General features: G+C 49.1%; 2 protein-coding genes across 4 annotated transcripts in view; one reads left to right on the top strand and one right to left on the bottom strand.

Annotated features, from left to right (window-relative positions):
• Positions 1-15354, bottom strand: part of UNC45A (unc-45 homolog A (C. elegans)) — a 24595-nt gene extending 9241 nt beyond the window's left edge. Inside the window, exons 1-12 of one of the 2 annotated variants that reach the window (XM_011948277.1) lie at positions 15280-15354; positions 11399-11568; positions 10993-11203; positions 10168-10598; positions 9839-10000; positions 9563-9599; positions 9085-9260; positions 5739-5831; positions 5083-5250; positions 2896-3064; positions 2426-2596; positions 568-739 (exon numbers count right to left, since the gene is read on the bottom strand). In XM_011948277.1, coding sequence (XP_011803667.1) covers positions 568-739; positions 2426-2596; positions 2896-3064; positions 5083-5250; positions 5739-5831; positions 9085-9260; positions 9563-9599; positions 9839-10000; positions 10168-10218 — 1199 coding nt within the window. In that variant the 5' untranslated portion in view covers positions 10219-10598; positions 10993-11203; positions 11399-11568; positions 15280-15354. The remainder of the gene's footprint in view (positions 1-567; positions 740-2425; positions 2597-2895; positions 3065-5082; positions 5251-5738; positions 5832-9084; positions 9261-9562; positions 9600-9838; positions 10001-10167; positions 10599-10992; positions 11204-11398; positions 11569-15279) is intronic. The other variant, XM_011948278.1, reaches the window with a different exon arrangement.
• On the top strand, positions 12982-14720 carry HDDC3 (HD domain containing 3). 2 transcript variants are annotated; one of them, XR_001002444.1, is made up of 5 exons: positions 12989-13114; positions 13433-13488; positions 13599-13839; positions 14138-14481; positions 14701-14720. XR_001002444.1 is itself a non-coding variant. In XM_011948279.1 (4 exons), the coding sequence occupies exons 1-4, from the start codon at positions 13003-13005 to the stop codon at positions 14266-14268; spliced, it is 540 nt and encodes a 179-aa protein (XP_011803669.1). In that variant the 5' UTR covers positions 12982-13002; the 3' UTR covers positions 14269-14621. The 2 variants fall into 2 exon arrangements, 1 of the variants encoding a protein (XP_011803669.1); XM_011948279.1 differs by lacking the exon at positions 14701-14720 and having other exon boundaries at positions 12982-13114; positions 14138-14621.
• Positions 15355-23783: the final 8429 nt, after the last annotated feature.

The raw sequence follows: 23783 nt of genomic DNA, 5'->3' as shown, positions 1-23783 counted from the left end.
CCCAGCACTTTGGGAGGCCAAGGCAGGCGGATCACCTAAGGTCAGGAATTCGAGACCAACCTGACCAACATGGAGAAACCCCGTCTCTACTAAAACTACAAAATTAGCTGGGTGTGGTGGCGCATGCCTGTAATCCCAGCTACTCAGGAGGCTGAGACAGGAGAATCGCTTGAACCCTGGGAGGCGGAGGTTGCGGTGACCCGAGATCATGCCATTGTACTCCAGCCTGGGCAACAAGAGTGAAACTCCGTCTCAAAAAAAATAATAAGGACTGTCATGTTTCACCTGTGTGGGAATAGATGTGTAGGAAGTGCTTGATAAACCCAGTATGTGCTTGATGGCATTTGTTGCATTACTGGAACATTGATTTGAGAAAGAACCTCCCTGGGGAGGCCACTTTGGAGCAGGAAGTGGGCCTTGGGGCCACTTTCCCTTCGTCCAGCCCCCAACTAGTCCTCCTTAAAACTACTCTTTCTGCTGGAAACCTTTCATTTCTGCCCCTGCTCAAGGAGTCAGAACTTTTTTGCTGGAATCCCTGGCAACAGGAGGTGAAACAGACTTCCTTACTTGATGTAGTTTTCACAGAGTCGGTGGAAATTCTCCCTCTCCGCATCACACTTGAGGTCATCAAAGAGCTTGCTGAGGAGAATGGAGGCACTCATGCGGCTGTTCGCGGTCACTGCAAGCTCCCCAGGAGGGTCCTGTAGAGAGCCCCCAACTTCCAAAATCTTTTTCAGACCTGAAAAGACACCCCATTTAGAAATTAGAACACTAGTTCCAACCCCTACAAGTAAAAGGAAGAGGCTTCCTAGGAGATGCGGAGAAAAGCAAGACAAGAAAGCTACAGAGTTCTGACAACTGCGTCCAGGGCAGCCCAGAGAATCTGCTTAGCTGATCTGCTACCTAAGGGAGGCAGCTATAGGATCGGAAAGGACCTCAGAAGTGAGGCCTGCATGCCAACCCTTCCTCTGGGGCCAAATGCTCTGGAGCTTTGAGGTTCCTCATCTGTAAAACTAAGGGGAAAGGAATATCCACACCTCATAGGATCATTGTGAAAGTCCCTGCTCATGCAGGGCCTTTGCAGAGCTTTTCTTATTTATCTTTTTTTTTTTATTTTTTTTGAGACAGTCTCGCCCTGTTGCCCAGGCTAGAGTGCAATGGTGCGATCCCGGTTCACTGCAACCTCCGCCTCCTGGGTTCAAGCGATTCTCCTGCCTCAGCCTCCAGAGTAGCTGGGATTACAGGTGCATGCCACCACGCCCGGCTAATTTTTTGTATCTTTTAGTAGAGATAGGGTTTCACCATGTTGGCCAGGCTGGTCTCAAACTCCTGATCTCATGGTCCGCCCGCCTCGGCCTTCCAAAGTGCTGGGATTATAGGTACGAAGCACAGCACCCAGCTCTTATTTATGTTTTAGGGGAAAAGAGAGATGAATTGATATATCTACCTTTATTTTTTCCTCTGAGTATGTAAGTAATACGTGCTCACTAAAAAAAAAAAAAACAAAAAACAGAGGCTGGGTGCAATGGCTCATGACTGTAATCGCAACACTTTGGGACACCAAGGTGGGCGGATTGTTTGAGGTCAGGAGTTCGAGACCAGCCTGGCCAACATGGTGCGATTCCATCTCTACTAAAAATACAAGAATTAGCTGGGCATACTGATGCGTGCCTGTAATCCCAGCTACTCGAGAGGCTCAGGCAGGAGAATTGCTTGAACCTGGGAAACGGAGGCTGCAGTGAACTGAGATCGTGCCACTGTACTCCAGCCTGGGCGACAGAGTGAGACTCCATCTCAAAACAAAAAAAGATACAGAAAGCTAATCCACCCTCTCTGCTAACCCGCTTGCAGGCCCATTCAATGTGCATGTATCTGCACACACACATGATAGAAGAGTCTAACTTTGAGCCCCCTAAGGGTAGCTCCTGTGTCTAGTAGGTGTTGCAAGAGCTGAATCCCATTGCTCTGGAACATCTTCTCAGTTCCAGCATCCTCCTGGGCCAAAGGACGCACTTCAGTGCAGACACGTGGCTGGAGATAATCACAACTTTTCTTTCTTTCTTTTTTTTTTTTTTTTTTTGAGACAGGGTCTCCCTCTGTTGCCCAGACTGTACTGCAGTGGTGCGATCATAGCTCACTGAAGCCTTGACCTCCCAGGGTTAAGTAATTCTCCCACCTCAGTCTGTGGAGTAGCTAGGACTGCAGGCGCACACCACCATGCCCAGCTAATTTTTAAAATTTTTCATAGAGACAGGCTCTCGCTATGTTGCCCAGGCTAATCTCAAACTCCTGGCTTCAAGTGACCCCCTGCCTCCCAAAGTACATCATCCACCATGCCTGGCCCCACTCACAACTTTTCTTATTACTCCTAAGGATAAACAAACTTCAGCTGCCCAAGCAAGTTTTTGTGAACTATATTACCTACCTTGGTCAATGACCCAGAGGGTGAGGCTGTTGTTGGGGTCCTTGAGAGACTTCCGGGGCACTGCTTTAATCAGGAGGGTCAGGGCATTGTCTCGGCCTTGGCCAGAGACCCCCACCTCTGTCAGCAGATCTAAGAGGTTACTGATGAGGACCTTCAGCTCCCGGGCGGGATCTGGCAACAAGAAGATATCAGTGGGTTCCACAGCAGCCCAGCCCTATTTGACCCTTGAACTTCAACAAACCAGGGAGACACAGGGAAGGAGGGATCCACATCCCAGGCTCCAGACTGAGCTCCAGCTTTGTCCTGAGACACCTTGGCTGCTGAGAATCTAGAGTAAAATAATGTCACCAAACCGTATACCAAGCAACCTGAAGCTCCAAGTCTAGTCCCCAAAAACTGGCCTGGCTGGCTCAGCCCCATCCCTTCCATGACAGTAACGTCCACAAGACCCCAGACCTGCTTCCACTCACCCACAATGATGGCGCCTTCTTTGCCTTGGAATCCTTTTTTGACACCTTCCTTGAGGGCATCAAACATAACCTGCAGTAGGTGGCAGGCAGCCAGGGACACAGCCTGGTTTTCCACACCCAGGATGGAGACCACTCGCCAAGTTCCCAGTATGCTCAGGGTTGCCACTGTCTGGAGTGGGAGAGGTGGACAGAAGCTTCCAGTTGGTCAAGGACAGCCACAGATATCCCTAACTGTAAGTTAGAGAATATGGCCAGAAGAAGAGAATTGGGTGGACGGCCCAGCTCCAGGTGAAAACAAGACAGAACAGATGGCATGACCCAGGGTAATGGCAGGATAATTTTGTTAGAAAGACTTCCTAAAGGAAACATTCCAGAGCAATGCCCTACTACCTCTCCTTGGCGGCAGAGAAGACACAGTATACTGCGGCCCTGGGAGCAGTTGCTTTAGCTCATGTCTCCCCAAGAAAAAGACCTAAACCTAGACAAAGCTACCTGACCACAAGGCTTAATGGTATAGTTCTTCCCCAATGTAAACCCTGAGGTTCTTTCCACACCTGGGGATGTGGATGTGCACGGAATGGGCCCATGAGACCTCTCCACCCCGTTTCTAAGCTGGAGAACCCTAGAAGGCCTGCTTGGTCCACTGAGCCCTGATCCTGACTGCTTCCACTTAGCAGCTGAGTGTCCTTGGCCAAGACTGTGAACTGGGATGGACCAGAAGGCAGGAGGGAACAGAATGCATATGCTTTTACCAATCTTAGCCTTGTGAGACCCAAAATGCAGCCCAAGCTCAGCCTAAAGAGATTTCATTGACTATTTCACAGTTCCACTCCTATCTAGAAATTGTGGGCTCCCCTAAAAGCAACCAAGGGTCTAGTCTTTGGTTCCCTCTCCCCTGGAGCAAGCCAGCTCAGGACTTCACCACACTGGCCCAGGAGCAGGACTGTTCTTGCTGAACTGTCCATGCTGGGCCACCACCATCTGTGCTGAGAATCATGTTGGGGCCAAGCCGTACGTGTCTGGTCGCTGTCTCAATGGTAAAGAGATGCTGTGGTGGCCAGGCGCAGTGACTCACGCCTGCAATCCCAACACTTTGAAAGGAGGCCGAGACAGGCGGATCACAAGGTCAGGAGATCAAAACCATCCTGGCTAACACGGTGAAACCCCGTCTCTACTAAAAATACACAAAAATTAGCCGGAGATGGTGGCGGATGCCTGTAGTCCCAGCTACTCGGGAGGCTGAGGCAGGAGAATGGCGTGAACCCAGAAGGTGGAGCTTGCAATGAGCGGAGATTGTACCACTGCACTCCAGTCTGGGCAACAGAGCGAGACTCTGTCTAAAAAAAAAAAAAAAAAAAAAAGATGCTGTGGTGACATCACTGACCACATCACTCACTATGAGGATTCTCTGCTCCAGAGGAAATGACAATTTGATCTTTAGAGCAAGGACAAGTGCCCTTTTCTGGGCAATGAGCTTGCTTGTGCCATACGGACACTGAAGGAGTCAGTGACCAATGTGTTTTTGGGAGCTGGCTGCAGAAAAGCTGGGGCTCACACTTGTAAGCCCCCAATAAAGCAAGTGCTTCGGGTACCCCAGGGCTGTTTTTGCTCTTGCTAGCCCCACTTCATCCTAATTTATGTTGGTCTTTTTCACCCCATTTTTATTTTTTCTCTCTTGTTACATGTATCTCCTTGTACTCTGCCTTAAGTTCTTTTTGTTTGTTTGGTTTTTTTTTTTGAGATAGTCTCACTCTGTCACCCAGGCTGGAGTGCAGCGGCATGATCTCGGCTCACTGCAACCTCCACCTCCTGAGTTCAAGCAATTCTCATGCCTCCGCCTCCTGAATAGCTCGGATTACAGGCGCACGCCACCGTGCCTGGCTAATATTTTTATTTTTAGTAGAGATGGGGTTTCTCCATGTCCCCCAGGCTGGTCTTGAACTCCTGACCTCAAGTGATCCACCTGCCTCAGCCTCCCAAAGTGCTGGGATTACAGGTGTGAGGCACCATGACTGGCCTAAGTTCTTTTTAGAATAAGATAAGGGGTAGAGGGTGGGTGGAAGAGTGGATGGATGGATGGATGGGCAGATGGGTGGATGGGCAGATGGGCAGATAGGTGGACGGAGGGACAGATGGACAGACAGACAAAGGGACTGAAGCAGTAACCAGCCTCTCCACTCCACCTACCCGTGACTGATGCTCACAGCAAATGCCAACCAGCGTACGCAGAGCTGCCAGCATGAGGTCAGTCTCTCCTGTGTCCAGCAGACGTTGCAAGAGCTGAACCCCATTGCTCCGGAAGATCTTCTCTGCTCCAGCATCCTCCCTGGCCAGCACCACCAGGTTCTGAGAAGCCTACATCAAAGGAAGTACATTATAATGTTGACACTGCACGTGGCATAGGACGCAGCACTGGTGAGCAGGGGCCCCGAGCCCCAGACCTCACTGCTTCCACTTCACAGTTGAGCGATCATGGCCAAAAAATAACCTCTTTGAAGTTTAGCTTCCTGTGTAAGTAGAGGGAAGAGCCTTCTCTCAGAATTGATGGTTAGAGCAAATGAGTCCCCAGCACAGCCCGAGGGGCTGGGACAGTGCCTCAGTTACCTCCGTACACCCAGCTCCTGGCACGGGGCTTGGTCAACAAGGCACTCTGTGAACTCCTTGGCTCACGCTAAAGCCCCAGACCCTCAGACCTCCCATCCAGGCCCCATGAGCCCAGCTGCATGATTGGAGGAGCTGCAGAGCAGGGCAGCAGGGGCTTCTGGGGCCTACATGGGTGAAGGGTACTATGGATGAGTGGCTCTTGTGGGAGCTCACTTACTGACTCAGCCCGGGGCCTATACCTTTTGCTTTTTCTCAGTGCCCTTCTCTTCTGGGTCCAACAGTATTTGAAACATCTGTTCCACTTTGGCATCCGTTGAGGACATGTATCGCACCTAGACAAACCAACAAAGCATGGAAGAAATCATGGCTCTTGGCCAGAGAGATCATATTCCCTATTCATATGTCTCTAGCTCCTCACTCTGGGAGGCACAGTGAAGATGTCTAGGCTCAGGGCTAGCACCTAGCTACCCTGGGCAGGAAGAGACATGCCTGGCAGTGCCTCCTAAATTTCCCGCAGTTGTTTTTCTTTCTGAGCGATTTCCTGCTTGGGCAGCAGGGGAAGTGCCCATGCTGTAGTGCCTTTCGGGAGGGGAGGCATCCTGTCAGCTACAAAGCAACCCACTCACAGTGGTGCCATCTACGTTGTGGCAGTGTGAATGGGCTGCCCATGGCACTGAACTAAGCATTTATAACTCCTGCCAGGGAGCTGGCAGATTGTGAGGTAGTTGCTAACACTTCCTTTAGCTCCAGAAATCTCTTTGGACTGTTTTAAAAACAATCTGAGCTGGGGACAGTGGCTCACGCCTGTAATCCCAAAACTTTGGGAGGCCAAGGCAGGCAGATCACCTGAGGTCAGGAGTTCGAGACTAGCCTGGCCAACATCGTGAAACCCCATCTCTACTAAAAATACAAAAATTAGCTGGGTGTGGTGGCAGATGCCTGTAATCCCAGCTACTCAGGAGGCTGAAGCAGGAGAATCGCTTGAACTTGGGAGGCAGAGGTTGCAGAGAGCAGAGATCCTGCCACTGCTCTCTAGCCTGGGTGACAGGGTGAGACTCTGTCTCAATAATAATAATAATAATAATCTGAGTGGGCAAGATCATCCTAGGCCTACCCCCAGCCCCCAGAGTCCTGGGCATAGATGGTGGCAAGAGCCTAGCATGTGGGCCACCTGCCTTTCTCTCTCGCATCCATGGCAGCCATGACTAACCAGTCATGGCATGTTCCCCTGCTCAGCTCAGGCAATCTGCTTCCTAATTCTTCTCAACATAGGATTCTGGGCAGCCACTGCCAATCAGAGTTGGCACTGGGAGAGAAAACCTATTTGCTTTCCCAGGTTTCAACATTTCAGTGAGGTGTCTGCCATCATGTTATCTGCTTCCACTGTGTCAGCATTTTAACATCAAATTATCTGGTGAATTTGAGCTTGGTTATAGTTCATAATGGTCTTTAGATTCTTTTCTCCTAATTTAAAAACATATATATTTTATACAACTTCTCTTTATTAAAAAAATATGAACAGGTGATGCAGTCTCCTTTGGAAAGTCCTCTCAATCCCATTCCTTTCCCCAGGGGTTGCAATGTTACCATTTTGATGTATATCTTTTAAAATATTTTCCTAGGCCCGGCACAGTGGCTCATGCCTGTAATCCCAGCACTTTGGGAGGCCAAGGCAGGTGGATCATGAGGTTAGGAGATTGAGACCATCCTGGCTGACACGGTGAAACCTCGTCTCTACTAAAAATACAAAAAAATTAGCCGGGCATGGTGGCGGGCGCCTGTAGTCCCAGTTACTCTGGAGGCTGAGGCAGGAGAATGGCGTGAACCCAGGAGGTGGAGCTTATAGTGAGCTGAGATCACGCCACTGCACTCCAACCTGGGCGACAGAGTGAGATTCAGTCTCAAAAAAATAAATAAATAAAGTAAAATATTTTCCTGAAAAAATAAAGAAAAATGCATATTTGGCCTGGTGCCAAGGCTCATACCTGTAATCCCAGCAAGTTGGGAGGCTGAGGTGGATAGATCCCTTGAGCCCAGGAGCTCAAGACCAGCTAGCAGGGCAACACAGTAAAACCCTGTCTCTACCAAAAATATAAAAATTAGGCGAGAGTGGTGACACGCATTTGTCCCAGCTACTTGGGAGGCTGAGGTAGGAGGACCGCTTGAGCCTGGGAGGCAGAGGTTGTACTCCAGCATGGGTGACAACCCTATCTCAAAATACATAAACAAAAAATAAAAATAAAAATAAATTTTTAAAAAAAAATATTTTCAGCTGGGCGCAGTGGCTCCCACCTGTAATCCCAGCACTTTGGGAAGCCGAGGTGGGCAGATCACGAGGTCAGGGGCTCCAGACCATCCTGGCCAACACAGTGAAACCCTGTCTCTATTAAAAGTACAAAAACTTAGCTGGGCGTGGTGGCACGCCCCTGTAGTCCCAGTCCCAGCTACTTGGGGGGCTGAGGCAGAAGAATTGCTTGAACCTGGGAGACAGAGGTTGCAGTGAGCTGAGATCACACCACTGCACTGCAGCCTGGGCAACACAGCAAGACTCCGTTTCAAAAAATAAATAAATACATAAATAAATCAAATATTTTCCTTTGTATTTACATACCCAAGTGTACCCACAGAAAAAATATAGCATTATTTTGCTATGCAGGGGATCATTAACATAAATGATATAATACCATATGTGTTACCATATATTTTTCTTCTTTTCTTTTTCAAAAAAGACAGGGCCTCACTCTGTCAGCCAGGCTGGAGTGCAGTGACACGATCATAGCTCACTGTAACTGCAAAATCCAGGGCTCAAAGGATTCTCCTGCCTCAGCCTCACAAGTAGCTGGGACTACAAGGGTGTGCCAACACACCCAGCTAACTTTTTAAGTTTTGGTAGCAACAGGGTCTCACTATGTTGCCCAGGCTGGTCTCAAACTCCTGGCCTCAGGTGATCGTCCTGTCTTGGCCTCCCAAAGCACTGGGATTACAGGCATGAGACAGCATGCCCTGCCTATTTTGCTTTGTTTATTCAACAAGTGTCCCAGAGCCTTCCATTTCAATATGTGTGTATCTACCCATTCTCAGTAACTATGTAAGAGTCTGTAGTGAGGACATTACCCAATTTATTCAGCCATTCCTCTATGGCTGGGCATTTAGGCAAGTTCCAAGCTTTTCTTACTACAAAAAAGGCTGAAATAAACATACACATGTCTACTTGTGCACATGGGCAAGGTTTCTCTGAGAGAAACAGCAAGAAGTAAACATATGGGATCAAAAGATACGCTCATTTCAAATTTGATACGCTAAAGTACTCTCCAAAAGAGCTGTACCAGCCTCACCACTGATGTGTCTGCCTCTCTCCTTCTCGAAAAGTATACAAACTTTTAAATGTCTGCCAAACAGACCTCCAAATCAACAGTAACACGCTGTCATCTTAATTTGCTTTTCCCTGGCCACAGGCAAGGTTAACCAGAATTCTGTATGTTCACTTGCCATCAGTATCTCTTGTCTGGAGAACTGTGTCTGCACCCCTGGCCCAGATCCCTTCACCACCGGTCAAGCTTCCACCTCTCTGGGTCACTCACACACCTTCTCCTGAATTTGGCCCCCGATGTTCCGCAAGGCCTCCTGGAAAACTTTGTTCTTGGGCTCCAAGCTCACACATCTTTGCAGGTCAAGGACAGCCTGGTCGAGGCGGCCCAGCTTCTCTAGGGCTTGGCTCCGCCGGTAGAGTGCTTTCACATCCCCACCATCCTTTTCAATGGCTGAGCACAAACAGGAGCGCTGTCAGCACCCATGAGGCCACCATTTCCAGGCAAGAGCAGTAGGGAAAGATCTCGAGGAAAGGCCAGAAGAAGGTAGGGGGACGAATTATGGGGCTCGGTGCTTCAGCCTCAGAAAAGGTGAGGGTAGCTGCAGAAAAGGAAAGGCCCGAGGCAGTGGGAAAGAAAGAAGGTAGACGTGTCTCTGGGGCCAAAGGAGGAGAATGTGATGGTGCAGCGGTCCCAGAGTCCTTGCCCACCACAGAAGCCCTACAGCTCCACACGAGGGTCCACCATTCCCCTACCTTTGGATGCCTCTGTTTCTGCTTTGTCGTAATCTTCCTGTAAGAGAAAGACAGGAGCCTGAAAGAATGGTCATCTCCCTTTCGGGGCACTAACCAGGCAGCAGGGGTACTCTCGCTGTCCAAGGTCACCCGATCCCCCTTCACACTGAGGTGCAAAAGACATCTGGCAAGCGGGGATGGCCTGGGAGCTTGAATTCCCTGCTGGGGCCCAAGCATCAGCTGAGATGGGCGAACCCGGGCCCGGCAGGCGAGGGGAAGAGCGCCAGGCTCCCTCACCAGCTTGAGGTGGCAGGCGGCCCGGTTCCGGTGCAGAATGGCCTGGTCCTGGGGCGTCGCGTCCAGACCCAGGGCCTGAGTGTAGGCCCCCAGGGCGCCCTCGTAGTCTCCACATTTGAACAGCTCGTTGCCCTCTTTCCGCAGCTGCTCCACTGAGCTGGCCTGTAGAGAGAAAGGGGGCGGAAACTCGGAGGGGGTTCGGGGCAGAGCCCTGGAGCTAAGGGAAGAGGAGAGGAGGGATGGGCACGAGCCTCGTGGATGGGGAGAAGGAGGCCGGGGATGGTCAGGGCGGGTGCGAAGGGGTGATGGCGCGAAGACTGGGTACGCACCCCGGAGGTGGCCGGCCGGGGCTCGGGGGTCCCTGGACCACTCACAGTCATCGCGAGGAGGTTGTCCCGTGCCCACGCAGGCGCAGTCTCTGGGGCGGGGCGAGTCTGGCTCCGGACGCTGCCGGGAGCTGCCCCGCCCCACTCTTGCGTCGGAGGTGGAGTCAGAGAGGGGCAGGGCTAAGGAGTTAGCGCGCCCGAGCAGGGGCGGGGCACTCGACTCCGGATCGCAGGTGCAGGCAAGCTCCCCGCGCGCCTAAGCTGTCCCCGCGGAGACCTGCAGGGAGTTCGCGGCGGAGGACCTAGAGGGAAGCTTGCAGTGGCTCCAGCCCCGACCCCGGCCCCGATCGCAGCAGAAGTGCACAAGGTCTGCGGTCATCAGGGTCAGAACCAGTAGGCTGTAGAGGCCCAGCACTAGGAGTTGTCCTGGGCCCCTGCGGGAGAGAAAAGAGTATCTGGATCCCGGCCCTGGCCGCGCTCTGGCTGCTGCGTTTTGTGGCAGTACAGAACCCCTGGGAGTCCGGAGAAAGCTCGGGACTCCATCCCCAAATAAATGTAGTCTTACATACACACATTTGCATACGAATTTAGGAGCTCATCCTAGAGCCACCCATGGGCAGATTCAGGATGGTTCCCCATTATCCGCTTGCACAGCCCCCTGAACTTCTCCTTTGTAATTGTAATCATGATCTACATGATTTTCCGTTGCGGTCTGTCCCTTTACTAGTCTGTAAGTTACAAGCCTCCCACCCCATAATTTAGGAACAGAGCACCAGATACTGGAACACCCTGTCGATGTTCCAGTGGCTCTGGGGTTGGAGATCTCACCTGAGGATGGGCAGGGGCGGAAGAGCGGACAGGTTGACTTGGTACAGGGCCTCAAATTCAGCCTGGGTGCAGCAGGAGCCCCCTGCAGCCTGCAGGTGGCAGCAGTAGGCTCCCTCTGGAGAATCAGAGAGACGAGGGCAAAAGAAACCAGGGTAGTGGTGGCCACTGACATCCCGGGTGGTCTGGCACAAGTGAGGGTGGTGGACCAGAGCTGAAGAGAGAGGTTGGGGGGCTAGAAATAAGCAGGAGGGATCTTTCCACAGCCCACTCCACCCCTACTGGAGAGTAAAAGAGATCAGCCCCTACCGGAAGAGCAGGCGCCCTTCCATTCATCCCCATCAGTTCCAGTTCCCAGGAATAGCCCATAGCAGGAAAGGCAGGTGGGCCACAGGGGTAAGTGCTGTACCTGAGAGAGAGGTTGACTGGACAAGGGTCACCCAGCTGAAGAGCAGCAGTAGCCCCACGGATAGGCCTGTCAGCAAGGGGCCTGACCTTCTTCTCCGGACGCCCATGAGATTTCACCACCACCTCTGTCCTGGTCCTGGGAACCCTAACATTTCTCTTTCTAGGCCATGACTGCATACAATAAGGAAATAAAAATCAAAGCTCCAAAGCCCTCGGGCACCATTAATACAAGTCTGAAGCTTCTCTATCACAGGCTTTTAGAGAGAGATGACAGGGACTGGGTTTCTACCTCCTGTTGGAAAACATGGGGACTGCATTGCCAAACTGCTGAAGGAGAGAAGGCTCAAAGGACTAGAGGACAGAATGAGGGATGAGAGAGCAGCTGAGCCATTAGTATGAAGAACAAACAAGCATTTAGAGCCAAATATGTTTCTACCCATTCTCCAACTTCCAGGCTGCCATGGAAGCTCTGGGAATTCTGACCCTTCTATTTCAGGTCCCAAAGACCTCACTTCCAGCATGTGGGGCTTCCCTCCCTAACCTCTGCTGCATGGCAACCACCAAGACTAGCTGAAAACCAAGGGTGAGTCCTTTATTAGCTTTTCCCCTGGGCCTCATCTGCCCCAGCTACCAGCCAGAACACAAAAGCTACCTGTCTGATTACAGTATACTTAGCTAATAGGGAACCCCCTCTCACAGAGGAGTTCCATAGGGACCATCAGGTCTCTCTTACCCCTCAGCTGCCCTAAGACAGGGAATTTCTCCGGAAGGCTCAAGGCCACCAGCCAGCAGAATTAAGTGCTATTCCAGTGCCTACCCAAGCCTGACAACATCATGCTCCCAGAACAGCAATGACAACACTCATCACCTCAGGGGCCCACAGAAGGTGCCTAGAGACTGAAATAGGAGCTCTCATGGCATAAGAAGGCAATGCAAATTTCATCTGCAACACTGAGAACAAAGGCAGTTCCTGCAGAAACGTCACAGCTACCTGGGAGCCTAAGTCTGAAGCAATTAGGCAGGGCTCCCAGTGAAGGCTCTGATTTTTCAGGTCAGGCCCTAGGGTCTCCTGGGTCCAAAGGTGAGGCTCCCCTGCCCACAGAACCTGGCCCATCCCTGCAGGGAGAACTGTTTTTAGAACACTTGGAGAGTTTTCAGAGCTTTGACAGGTTGAAGATTGTTCATGGGGGGAGCTTCTGGGAGAAGCTGTCTCTGACTCTGAGGGTAGGTGGATTGTCCTTTCTTCCCGCTCCCATAGTCCCCTGAGCCTTCCCACCCTGGATTCAGCGCACTGTGAGACCACTGCCTTATTTCTTGTCTGTCTTCCTCTTTTCCACAGACTGTGGGCTCCCAGAGAGCCAGGCTTATGTTCTTTTTGCACCTCCAACAGAGTACATTGAGCTGGTGGCTGCGAAGCTGAAGGCAGCTTTCCACATCACTTGCTCTCTGCGCCAGGCATGTCAGCTCCAGAGGAATTCATCTAGGGCAGGCCCAACTCAGCCCGCTGAATAGCCTCCACGATCCCCGGGCCTCCCCGGAGCCAGGGGGCGCTGTAAACGTTCCGTCCCGGCCCCCGCTGCCGCCGTCGCCCGCCCCATCCGCGCGATGGGCTCCGAGGCCGCCCAGCTGCTGGAGGCTGCCGACTTCGCTGCTCGCAAGCACCGGCAGCAGCGGCGGAAGGACCCGGAAGGGACCCCCTACATTAACCACCCCATCGGTGGGCTCGTCGACCGCGGAGCACCGGCTGCGGCACCTGGGGGGTGGGGACTGGGAAGGAAACGTGGGGTGCGTGCACCTCATTGAGCACCTATTTTGACCCAAGCTTAGTGCGATATACCGTTTAAGCCTCATAACAATTGGAGCGGTAGGCATGATCGTTCCCTTTGTCGGTTGACACCCAGAGGGTGAGGGACTTGACCAAGATCACCCAGCTAGTGAGAGGCCAGGACGGGCCACATCTGGCTCTCCAAAACCCACAACACACCGCCTTGGAGCTATCTCCGACCTGACTTCCTGCTTTGCCCCTCCCCATCAGGTGTGGCTCGGATCCTGACCCACGAGGCGGGAATCACTGACATTGTGGTGTTACAGGTAACTTTCCCCTTTCTCTGCCAGGAGTCTGGGATGGGGATCAGGGGCCCCATTCAGCAATGGGCATCCCTTCGCTGACATCTCAGGGCTGAGTGGGAACTTGTCCCCAGGCGGCCCTGCTCCATGACACGGTGGAGGACACAGACACCACCCTGGATGAGGTGGAGCTACACTTTGGGGCAGAGGTGCGGCGCCTGGTGGAGGAGGTAACAGATGACAAGACTCTGCCCAAGCTGGAGAGAAAGCGGCTGCAGGTGGAGCAAGCGCCCCACAGTAGCCCCGGGGCCAAACTGGTGAAACTGGCAGACAAGCTGTACAATCTGAGGGACCTGAATCGCTGCACCCCAGAGGGTACGCTTTCCTATGGGCTCTAAGGGAAAGGGTAGGGGGGTGCCGCCTTCTGAAGACACAGGTTGATCAGTTCCCCTGAAAAACCCTGGGCATTCTTAATTCCCAAATTAATCCTACTGGACCACTATTTACTCTTCTTTCATACGGTAAAAATACAATAGCTGGGCCAAGGGGAAGTTTTCAGGAGAGCTCATCCCATCAGGAACTCATGGCCCTGAACCAGGCTTGCCAGGAAGTGGGGAAAAGGCAGTGCTTTCCTTGACATCACGCTAGCAAGTTTCTGTCGACTCTTACGCAGGATGGTCAGAACATCGAGTCCAGGAATACTTCGAGTGGGCAGCGCAGGTGGTGAAGGGGCTTCAGGGAACAAACCGGCAATTGGAAGAGGCGCTAAAGCATCTGTTCAAGGAGCGGGGGCTGACACTCTGATCAGTGCTTGAAGCTATCCAGAGGCACAACTCCAGCCTCATTCAGGCCGGACAGGATTCATACAGCATCTTTTCTGTGCCTCCCGAACTCCCTCCATCCTTCCCAGATACTACAGGCCAAAAAAAGACTTGCATTTTTTCTCAATCGAAAGGTCTCCTACTAACTAAGCTGAGCCCCGCGTGTGGGAATCAGATGTACCCATCCATTTGTGATGCACTCACTGCCTCTCCCCAAGTCTTGGCTCTGTTTGCTATTTTGCATGGTGGGATCTCTGGCCCCTCAGGGACTTGAGATTATGTAAGTACTAGTTCCTAAGACGTTATGGAAAATAAAAACTCTGGGTTAAGGTTTAAGCTGCTGCTGCTCCTTCTCCAGTCTCCTGAATGGGGGACTGTCTGTCCTTCAGCAAAGGACTAATTGTGTGTCCCTGAGTCACCTCCCTCAGGTTGGGGGCCTCAACCCCTCCGAACCTGGCTTCCTTATCAGTGAGATGCGTTGTGTAATTATCAGGTTAGATTGTGACGTGCCTGATGGAGCCTGATACATAGGTGCTCAAGAAATGGTAGCAGCCTTCCCCGTTAAGAAAGCTGGAAGGGGGCCGGGCGCGGCGTCTTTCGCCTGTAATCCCAGCACTTTGGGAGGCCGAGGCGGATGGATTACTTGAGGTCAGGAGTTCAAGACCAGCCTGGCCAACATGGCAAGGCCCCATCTCTACTAAAAATACAAAAAAAAATTAGCCGGGCGCAGTGGCTCGCGCTTGTAATTCCAGCTACTCAGGAGGCTGGGGCAGGAGAATCGCTTCAACCCGGGAGGTGGAGGTTGTAGTGAGCCGAGCTGGAGTGTAGTGAGCACTCCAGCTTGGGCGACAGAGCGAGATTCCATCTCAAAAAAGAAAAAAGAAAAGACCTATTGGAAGGGTGTGCCGCCCGCTTACTGACAACATTACTGGGCACGGGAGAGACCCCAGCAGCAACACGATTGGGCCGGTGGGGGACTGCGGTTCCCCAGTACCTCAAGCCGCGCCGGAAACTCGGTGACTGGCAATCCCTTGGCCCTTCCGCATTGCGGTTTACTTTGGTTGTTAAGCGAGAGGGACTTCCGGGAAGGCCCGGAAGTGGCCCGGGGCTGTCGAACCCGGGAGCCCGGCAGTAGTTGGAGTGTAGGGGAGGTGGTGGAATTTTGCTCAGTGGCCATGGGGAGGGATTGCAGGCTGGTGGTTTTTTTAGTCGTTGCTGAGCAGCTGAGGTTTATTTTTATTTATTTTTTTCTGCATCCAGTCATCCATTAAAGCCAAAGTTTATTAAGTTGTCTGGAAAAGCGATCATCTTGGGTATGAGGAAATTGTTAGGTCAAAGCTGTTCCACTACGTTAGTTGTTTGCCCGAGTGAAGGCCCCAACGGAGGACTCTGGGAAAAAGTAGGTGAAGGGCAACCAAAAAAGCCGAATTAAAAGAAAACAAATGAACAAAGTTTAGTGTAATCCCCAGGGTATGGTACATTTTGGAGAACTTTGTACTTAATTTTTTTTAATTAGTTTTGCGGGAGTAGGATTACAATTTTTTTTGTTACAAAAGATGGCTTTGTTGTAGTCCACTTTATGTATTTTGTTGCCCGTGTTTTTAGTGTCATAGCTAAAAAATTCTTGCCAAATCTAATGCCATGAAGTTTTTCCCGTTTCTTCTAGGAGCTTTATCGTTTTAGTTTTTTGGTTTGGTTTTTTTTTGCTTTGTTCTTTGAAACAGAGTTTCGCTCTTGTTGCCCAGGCTGGAGTGCAATGGTGCGATCTCGGCTTACCACAACCTCCGCCTCCGGGATTCAAGCGATTCTCCTGCCTCGGCCTCCCGAGTAGCTGGGATTACAGGCGTGCGCCACCACGCTTGGCTAATTTTTGTATTTTTTGTAGAGATGGGGTTTCGCCATGCTGGCCAGGCTGGTCTTTAAGTCCTGACCTCAGATGATCCACCTGCCTTGGCCTCCCAAAGTTACCATTTTAGCTTTTAAAGGTAAAGTCTTTGATCCATTTTGGGTTACATTTCTTTTTAAATCGATTTAATTTGGCATAAGGTATACAACATGATATTATGAGGCTACATACAGGTAGTAAAAAGGTTACTATAGTGAAGCAAATTAACACATCCATCATTTCACATAGTAACCCAAATTTTTGTTTTTGTGGCAAGAACATTTTGGGTTAATTTTTGTATATGATGTAATTTTTTGTATATATACCATATACAAAATATATGATGTATGGTTTTGCTTGTGGATGTCCAGTTTTTCTAGCACCATATGTTGCAAGGTCTGTCATCTTAGTACCTGTTTTTGGATTTTTTTATTTTTTATTTTTTAGTAGAGATGGCGTTCCACTATGTTGGCCACGCTGGTCTTGAACTCCTGACCTCAGGTGATCCGCCCACCTCAGCCTCCCAAAGTGCTGGGATTACAGGCCTGAGCCACTGTGCCCTCCTGAATTTTCTATTTGTTTTTGAGACAGAGTCTTGCTCTGTCGCCCAGGCTGGAGTGCAGTGGCACAATCTTGGCTCACTGCAACCTCACCTTCCCAGGTTCAAGTGATTCTCCTGCCTCAGCGTCCCTAGTAGCTGGGATTACAGGTGCACACCATCATGCCCGGCTAATTTTTGTATTTTTAGTAGAGATGGGGTTTCGCCATGTTGGCCAGGCTGGTCTCAAACTCCTGACTTCAGATGATCTGCCCTCCTCAACCTCCCAAAATGCTGAGATTATAGGCGTGAGCCACTGCCCCGGTGGCTTTTTTAAGTATGTTGAAAGTACATCTCACTCTGCAGCTTCCTTTACCCTCATCAATATTTTTGAGATTTATGTTGATATATGTATATATTTACATCATTCCTTTAGTTTACTTAATAGTATTTTATTAACATAGTATTTTATGTGTGCATTCTCTTTTGACAATTAGTTGTTGTTCATTTTTCACCACACCAAATAGCGCTGCAGTCAACATTCCCATATGTTTCTTTGTGCATATGAATCACAAGGTGTGCTTATATTCTGAACAAGAAGAACCCCTTGGATAAGTCTTTTTTTTTTTTTTTTTTTTTGAGACAGTCTCGCACTATCGCCCAGGCTGGAGTGCAGTGGCACAATCTGTGCTTACTGCAACCTCCGCCTCCCCGGTTCAAGCTATTCTGCCTCAGCCTCCCTAGTAGCTGGGACTACAGGCGTGCGCCACCATGCCCAGCTAATTTTTTGTATTTTTAGTAGAGATGGGGTTTCACCATGTTGGCCAGGCTGGTCTTGAATTCCTGACCTCGTGATTCTCCTGCCTCGGCCTCCCAAAGTGCTGGGATTACAGGCGTGAGCCACTGCACCCAGCCTTGAATAACTCTTAACAGTATTGCTATCTAGAATTTTAGTTCCTGCCTCTTTTTAAACTATAAAATAGTATTACATGTATAGCCAATATTTAGGTATACCCTCCCTCTCATCAGTTCATGCCCCTAGACAAATTCTCTTTTTCCTTAAGTACACCTATTTTCTTCCACTAAAGTTTTGTACATTACAAACTCTTGAGTCTTTGTGTGTCTGAAAATGTCATTTCCCCCTTGCTCTTGAATGGTGTAGCCGAGAGCAAATTCAAGGTGGAGTTTTCTCTAGGTTTGAATGGACTCTGGGTGTCTATTGTAGCTAACTAGATGTCTGCTATCACTGTGACTGTCTTTCCTTTGTAAGACTTTTCTATTTTCTTTTTTTTTTTTTGTGAACAGCATCTCCAATTTGCATTCATAAAATTATTAATCCAAATTGCAAAAGTAAACTTTTACAGAGTCACAGGTCAGTAACAAATCAGGACATGAAATGTTTCAGAGATTTTTTTTTTCCTTTTTTTTTTTTTTGAGATGTAGTCTCGCTCTATTGCCCAGGCTGGAGTATAGTAGTACAATCTTGGCTCGCTGCAACCTCTGCCTCCTAGATTCAAGTGATTCTCATGCCACAGCCTCCCTAGTAGCTGGGATTAAAGTGCACACCACCATGCCCAGCTAATTTTTGTATTTTTAGTAGAGTCTAAAATACAACTAAAGACAACTTTGGGATCTGGCCTCCTAAAGTGCTGGGATTACAAGCATGAAGGCATCACACCCAGCCTCCAGAGACATTTTGATAAGTTCCAAAGAAACACACTAGGCTAGGCCAGGCGCGGCAGCTCACACCTGTATTCCCAGCACTTTGGGAGGCCGAGGCAGGCGGATCACGAGGTCAGGAGATTGAGACCATCCTGGCTAACACTGTTGAAACCCCGTCTCTACTAAAAATACAAAATAATTAGCCTGGCATGCTGGCAGGCGCCTGTAGTCCCAGCTACTCAGGAGGCTGAGGCAGGAGAATCAATTGAACCCAGGAGGCGGAGGTTGCAGTGAGCCAAGGTCATGCCACTGTACTCCAGCCTGGGTGACAGAGTGAGACACCGTCTCCGGGGGGGGGGGGGGGGACAAAAAAAACACTAGGCATAAAATCTACAGTTAAACCATGGTTGTATAACAGGTTATATTCATTCCTGCAGTTTCTCAATAAGTTCTTATATTTGCCTTTCTCTTTTGAGAGGGAATTTCACTCACTGTATTGCTAAGGCTGGAGTGCAATGGTGCGTTCTCAGCTCACTGCAACCTCCATCTCCCCGGTTCACGCTATTCTTCTGCCTCAGCCTCCTGAGTAGCTTCGACTACAGGCATGTGCCACCAGCCCAGCTAATTTTTGTATTTTTAGTACAGACAGGGTTTTGCCATGGGGGCAGGCTGATCTCAAACTCCAGACCTCAAGTGATCCGCCCACCTTGGCCTCCCAAAGTGCTGGAATTACAGGTGTGAGCCACCGCGCCTGGTCTTGTTAAGGTTTTGTCTTACATAATTTGCAATATATCTACATGAGGTTATTATTTTTATTTTTTTTGACACGCAGTTGTGCTCTTGTCACTCAGGATGAAGTGCAGTGGCATGATCTCAGCTCACTGCAACCTCCATCTCCCAGGTTCAAGCGATTCTCCTGCCTCAGCCTTCCAAGTAGCTGGGATTACAGGCTATAGGTGTGTGCCAGCATGCCCAGCTACATATTTTGTTTTGTTTTGTTTTTTGTTTTGTATTTTTAGTAGAGACAGGGTTTCACCATGTTGGCCAGGCTAGTCTCAATCTCCTGACCTCAAGTGATCTACCCGCCTTGGCCTCCCAAAATGCTGGGATTACAGACGTGAGCCACTGCACCTGACCCGTTTTTTTAAATGTACCTTTCTTGGAACTTAATGAGCTCTTTGATTCTGAGATCTCACATCATTCTTCAGTTCTGAAAAATTCACCGTCTTTGTTTTTTCTTTCCCATATTCTCACTAGCCTTTTTTTCTAAAACTGCTATGAAACATTATGCCAAAGCTTCTCAGTCTATCCTCCATCTGTCTTAGCTTCTTTTTTATATTTCTTTTATCTCTGTGGTGCATTCTGGGTGATTCCTCAGTTGTTTTCCAGACCTGCTAAATTTTTATGTCATCTGCTTCCAGTCTAGGGTTTATCCCATAAAGCATATTTCAATATTTGTATTTTTACATTTCCAGCATGTATAATTTGTAAAATCTTATTTGCTTTTCAGTCATTTTCTCATTGCAAGACTATCTTCCTTTAGCTCTTTGGTGATTGCACATACAGATATTTTAAAGTATTATTTTAGGTTGCTTGCATGTCATCCTGTTTTTGTTTACAGCTTACATTTTTCCTGCCTGTGTTCCTCTCAGAGTCTGGTTCTGGTCCCCTGACGTTACACTTGGTTACCTGTCCCATGTGGACTTTGAAGTCCCAGCACCTACCATCCTGAACTAGTCTCTACTTCTCTCAAGCTGCATAGGTTCAGCCTCTGCTAATGGCTGTATTATTCTCTCCATTGTTTGTCAAAGATGATTTCCTTTGAGTTTGACTGTTTTTGCTTTTTTTTTTTTTTTTTTTTTGAGAGGGAGTCTTGCTCTGTTGCCCAGGCTGGAGTGCAATGGCTAGATCTCAGCTCACTGCAACCTCTGCCTCCTAGGTTCAAGCGATTCTCCTGCCTCAGCCTCCCGAGTAGCTGGGATTACAGGTGCCCACCACCACGCCTGGCTAATTTTTGTATTTTTAGTAGAGACAGGATTTTGCCATGTTGGTCCGGCTGGTCTGGAACTCCTGACCTCAGGTGATCTGCCTGCCTTGGCCTCCCAAAGTGCTGGGATTACAGTCGTGAGCCACCGCGCCTGGGCTGTTTTTACATTTTTAATGTTTGTTTAGCAATTTTTGGCATTGGGAGTTGAGAGGGCAGAATTATAGGTGTGCTTGCACCTCTAGTTGGAATGCAAGTCTCTGGGTATCTTAGTCTGTGCTGTTATGACAAAATACCTGAGACTGGGTAATTTATAAAGAACAGAAATTCATTTTCTTACAGTTCTAGAGGTAGGAAGTCCAAGATGAAGGTGCTGGCAGGTTCAGGGTCTAGCAAGGGCTGCTTTCTTCTTCCAAGGTGGTGCCTTGTTACTGCATCCTCACGGTAAAAAAAGGCAAGTTGTGTGAAGCCTCTTTCACTAGGGGCTTAATCCTATTCACAAGGGAGAAACTCTCATGATCTAATCACCTTCTAAAGGCCCCACCTCTTAATATGCTGCATTGGAGGTTAAGTTTCAGTATGAATTTGAGAGGGACGCAAATATTCAAACTCGCAGGAGGCATGCTGATTGTGAAACACCAGTGCTTCCTCCTCCACTGAGGGGCCTTCTCCAGGTCTCCACACTCAACCCTGTCACATTCCGAATGCTGGAGAGTCCGCATCTCCAGCTCCACTTTGGTTTCCTGTGCCCAGACTACCAAACTACATGGATTTTTCGTTCAGGCTTATTCTCAACTAAGGAGATCCAAAGTCAGGAGCCAAAATGAAGGGAGATTGCAGACCCAGTTCGTCCTGGTGACTGTTACCATCTGAATTGATTTCTCACTGACCCTAAGTAAAATTGAGGGTCATTGTGAAGGATCTGGTATCTTATCTCTTCTCACTATGAAAATGAGAATGACCCCTTGAAGTGTTTGTCCTTCACACACTTTTTTGTTAGGGAAGAACAAAGATTTTGTTCAGAGATCTCTATTGTGGATGGTAAGCCTCATTCCCACCATCCTAGACTGATTTCCCCCCTCTGTGAGTGCACAGATGCCTCATTACTAACCACAGTGACAGAGCAAGGTAAGCAAGTCAGGTTCAGGTCAAATTAAAGATGCTGCTCTCTCTGCACAAGTGTTCAAAGTTTTACGTTTTACCTACCCCAAGGCAAGCTATATGAGGACACCATCTGGGTTGGCTCACCCTACATGGGAGGACCAGCTTTTAATGGCTCAACTGGAGCCTTTCTCTCTGTGGTTCCAACTGGCCATATAGCCCTTCCTTCTTCATGAAAGCTAGACGGTTCCAAGTAAATGTAGGAATAGAATCCGATCCATCTCCAGTGGTTGAAATGGCTTCTGTCATGTCTTGGTTCATTCTGATGGTAACCCTCAGAACTGAGGCTGGCCAGGCGCAGTGGCTCACGCCTGTAATCCCAGCACTTTGGGAGGCTGAGGCAGGTGGATCACTTGAGGTCACGAGTTCAAGACCAGCCTGGCCAACATGGTGAAAACCCGTCTCTACTAAAAATACGAAAATTAGCCAGGTGTGGTGGTGCACGCCTATAGTCCCAGCTACTTGGAAGGCTGAGGCATGAAAATTGCTTGAACCCAGGAGGCAGAGGTTGCAGTGAGCCAAGATTGTGCCATTGCACTCCATCCTGGTCAACAAAGCAAGACTCTGTCTCAAAAAAAAAAAAAAAAAAACTCAGGTCTCAGTGCCACAGCTCTGTGGTAAAGGGTTGCTGCTTGCTTTAAAAGTTGGGCCATTTCCAAATTATGCACGCACAGGAATCACCTGAGAGCTTGTTGAAAATGCAAATTCTTTGGCCTCTACTCCCAGAGACCAGTTCAAAGGTTGTACCTGGGAATCTGCCTTTATACCCCTGTGCACTGAAATCAGCTTTTGTTTCTTGCTTCTGTTACATGGCAGTCTCAGGGCAGCTGTAGCTCTGCCCTACACATCTGCATTGCAGCCTCCAGGCTGAAGAAGCTCTAGTCAGACCAGAAATCTGTACTTTCAACAGCAATTCTGGTGATTCTGAATCACACCTTGAGCCACATGGCCTTAAGTCATTTTATGGTTTTGTTTTGTTTTGTTTTGTTTTTTTAACAGAGTCTTGCTCTGTCACCCAGGCTGGAGTGCAATGGCGCAATCTTGGCTCGCTGCAACCTCTGCCTCCCGGGTTCAAGCAATTCTCCTGCCTCAGCCTACCGAGTAGCTGGGATTACAGGCACACACCACCATACCTGGCTAATTTTTGTATTTTTTTGGTAGAGATGGGGTTTTGCCATGTTGTTCAGGCTGGTCTCCAACTCCTGAGCTCAGGTGATTCACCCACCTTGGCCTCCCGAGGTGCTGGGATTACAGTCGTGAGCCACCACACCTGGCCTGCCTTAAGTCATTTTAAAGGCTAGTAAATAGAATTAAGCACTCGTTTCTGTCAGACAAATAATTTCATTGCACATCTAAAGCCTCCAAAGATAGTATCCTTTATTCTGCTAATTTTCTAGGTGTTCATAGATTACCCTCCTGTTTGATTACAAATTCTACTAGCAAATGACACCTGCCACAGTGGAACTGCTTAGCATCCTTTACTAATAGGATTATAGCTCACATTTGTGGAGCTCTTGTATATACCAGGCACCATGCTAAGCAGTTCACACTGATAATCCTGTTTCTTCTGCTATGATATAAACAGGGTTCCACTGTGTGGCCTAATAGGGGCAGCAACAACTCTGATGACCTGGAAGAACTCAGCCCTGTCACTCTTGCCTTTAGATGGCTGCTTGGCAGTCCCCAGTGACTTTCTCTAAGGACCCTGAAGCAAGCTTTTCTCCTAAAGTAATTGTACTCGATTTTTCTATGTGCTGCAAATATTTTCTTCCATATCTGTCATTTGTTAAACCTTGATGTTTTCCATCACACAGAGACTTTTGATAATTTTTGGTGCAAAATCTGCTTATCTTTTCCCTTATTATATCTTTTAAGTCTCATGTTAAAGTTTAGAAAAGACTGTCCCACACCAGAGGTATAAAATTTTTTGAGTAATTTTGTGTATTACTTAAGTATATCTTTAATTAAGTGTATCTTCCCTCTGGAACTAATTTGTATGGACATTGTGAGGTAGAGACCTAACTTACTTTGTGGTTTTTTTTTTAGATGGAGTCTTGCTCTGTCACCCAGGCTGGAGTGCAGTGGTGCGATCTAAGCTCACTGCAACCTCTGCCTCCCAGGTTCATGTGATTCTCCTGCCTCAGCCTCCTGAGTAGCTGGGATTTAATAGAGAGTTCTTCAATGGGGAAATGGCCATTTTGCTGTCAGGCAGAGTAAGCACAATGTTTAGAGGCTTTGGCTCCAGCTCCTACTCCCTGTCTTCTCTGC

The sequence above is a fragment of the Colobus angolensis genome, unplaced genomic scaffold, assembly GCF_000951035.1.
Source record: "Colobus angolensis palliatus isolate OR3802 unplaced genomic scaffold, Cang.pa_1.0 Scaffold278, whole genome shotgun sequence".
Lineage (NCBI taxonomy): Eukaryota > Metazoa > Chordata > Mammalia > Primates > Cercopithecidae > Colobus > Colobus angolensis.
The sequence above is the reverse complement of the archived record's forward strand: the minus strand, read 5'-3'. Positions and strand labels throughout refer to the sequence as shown.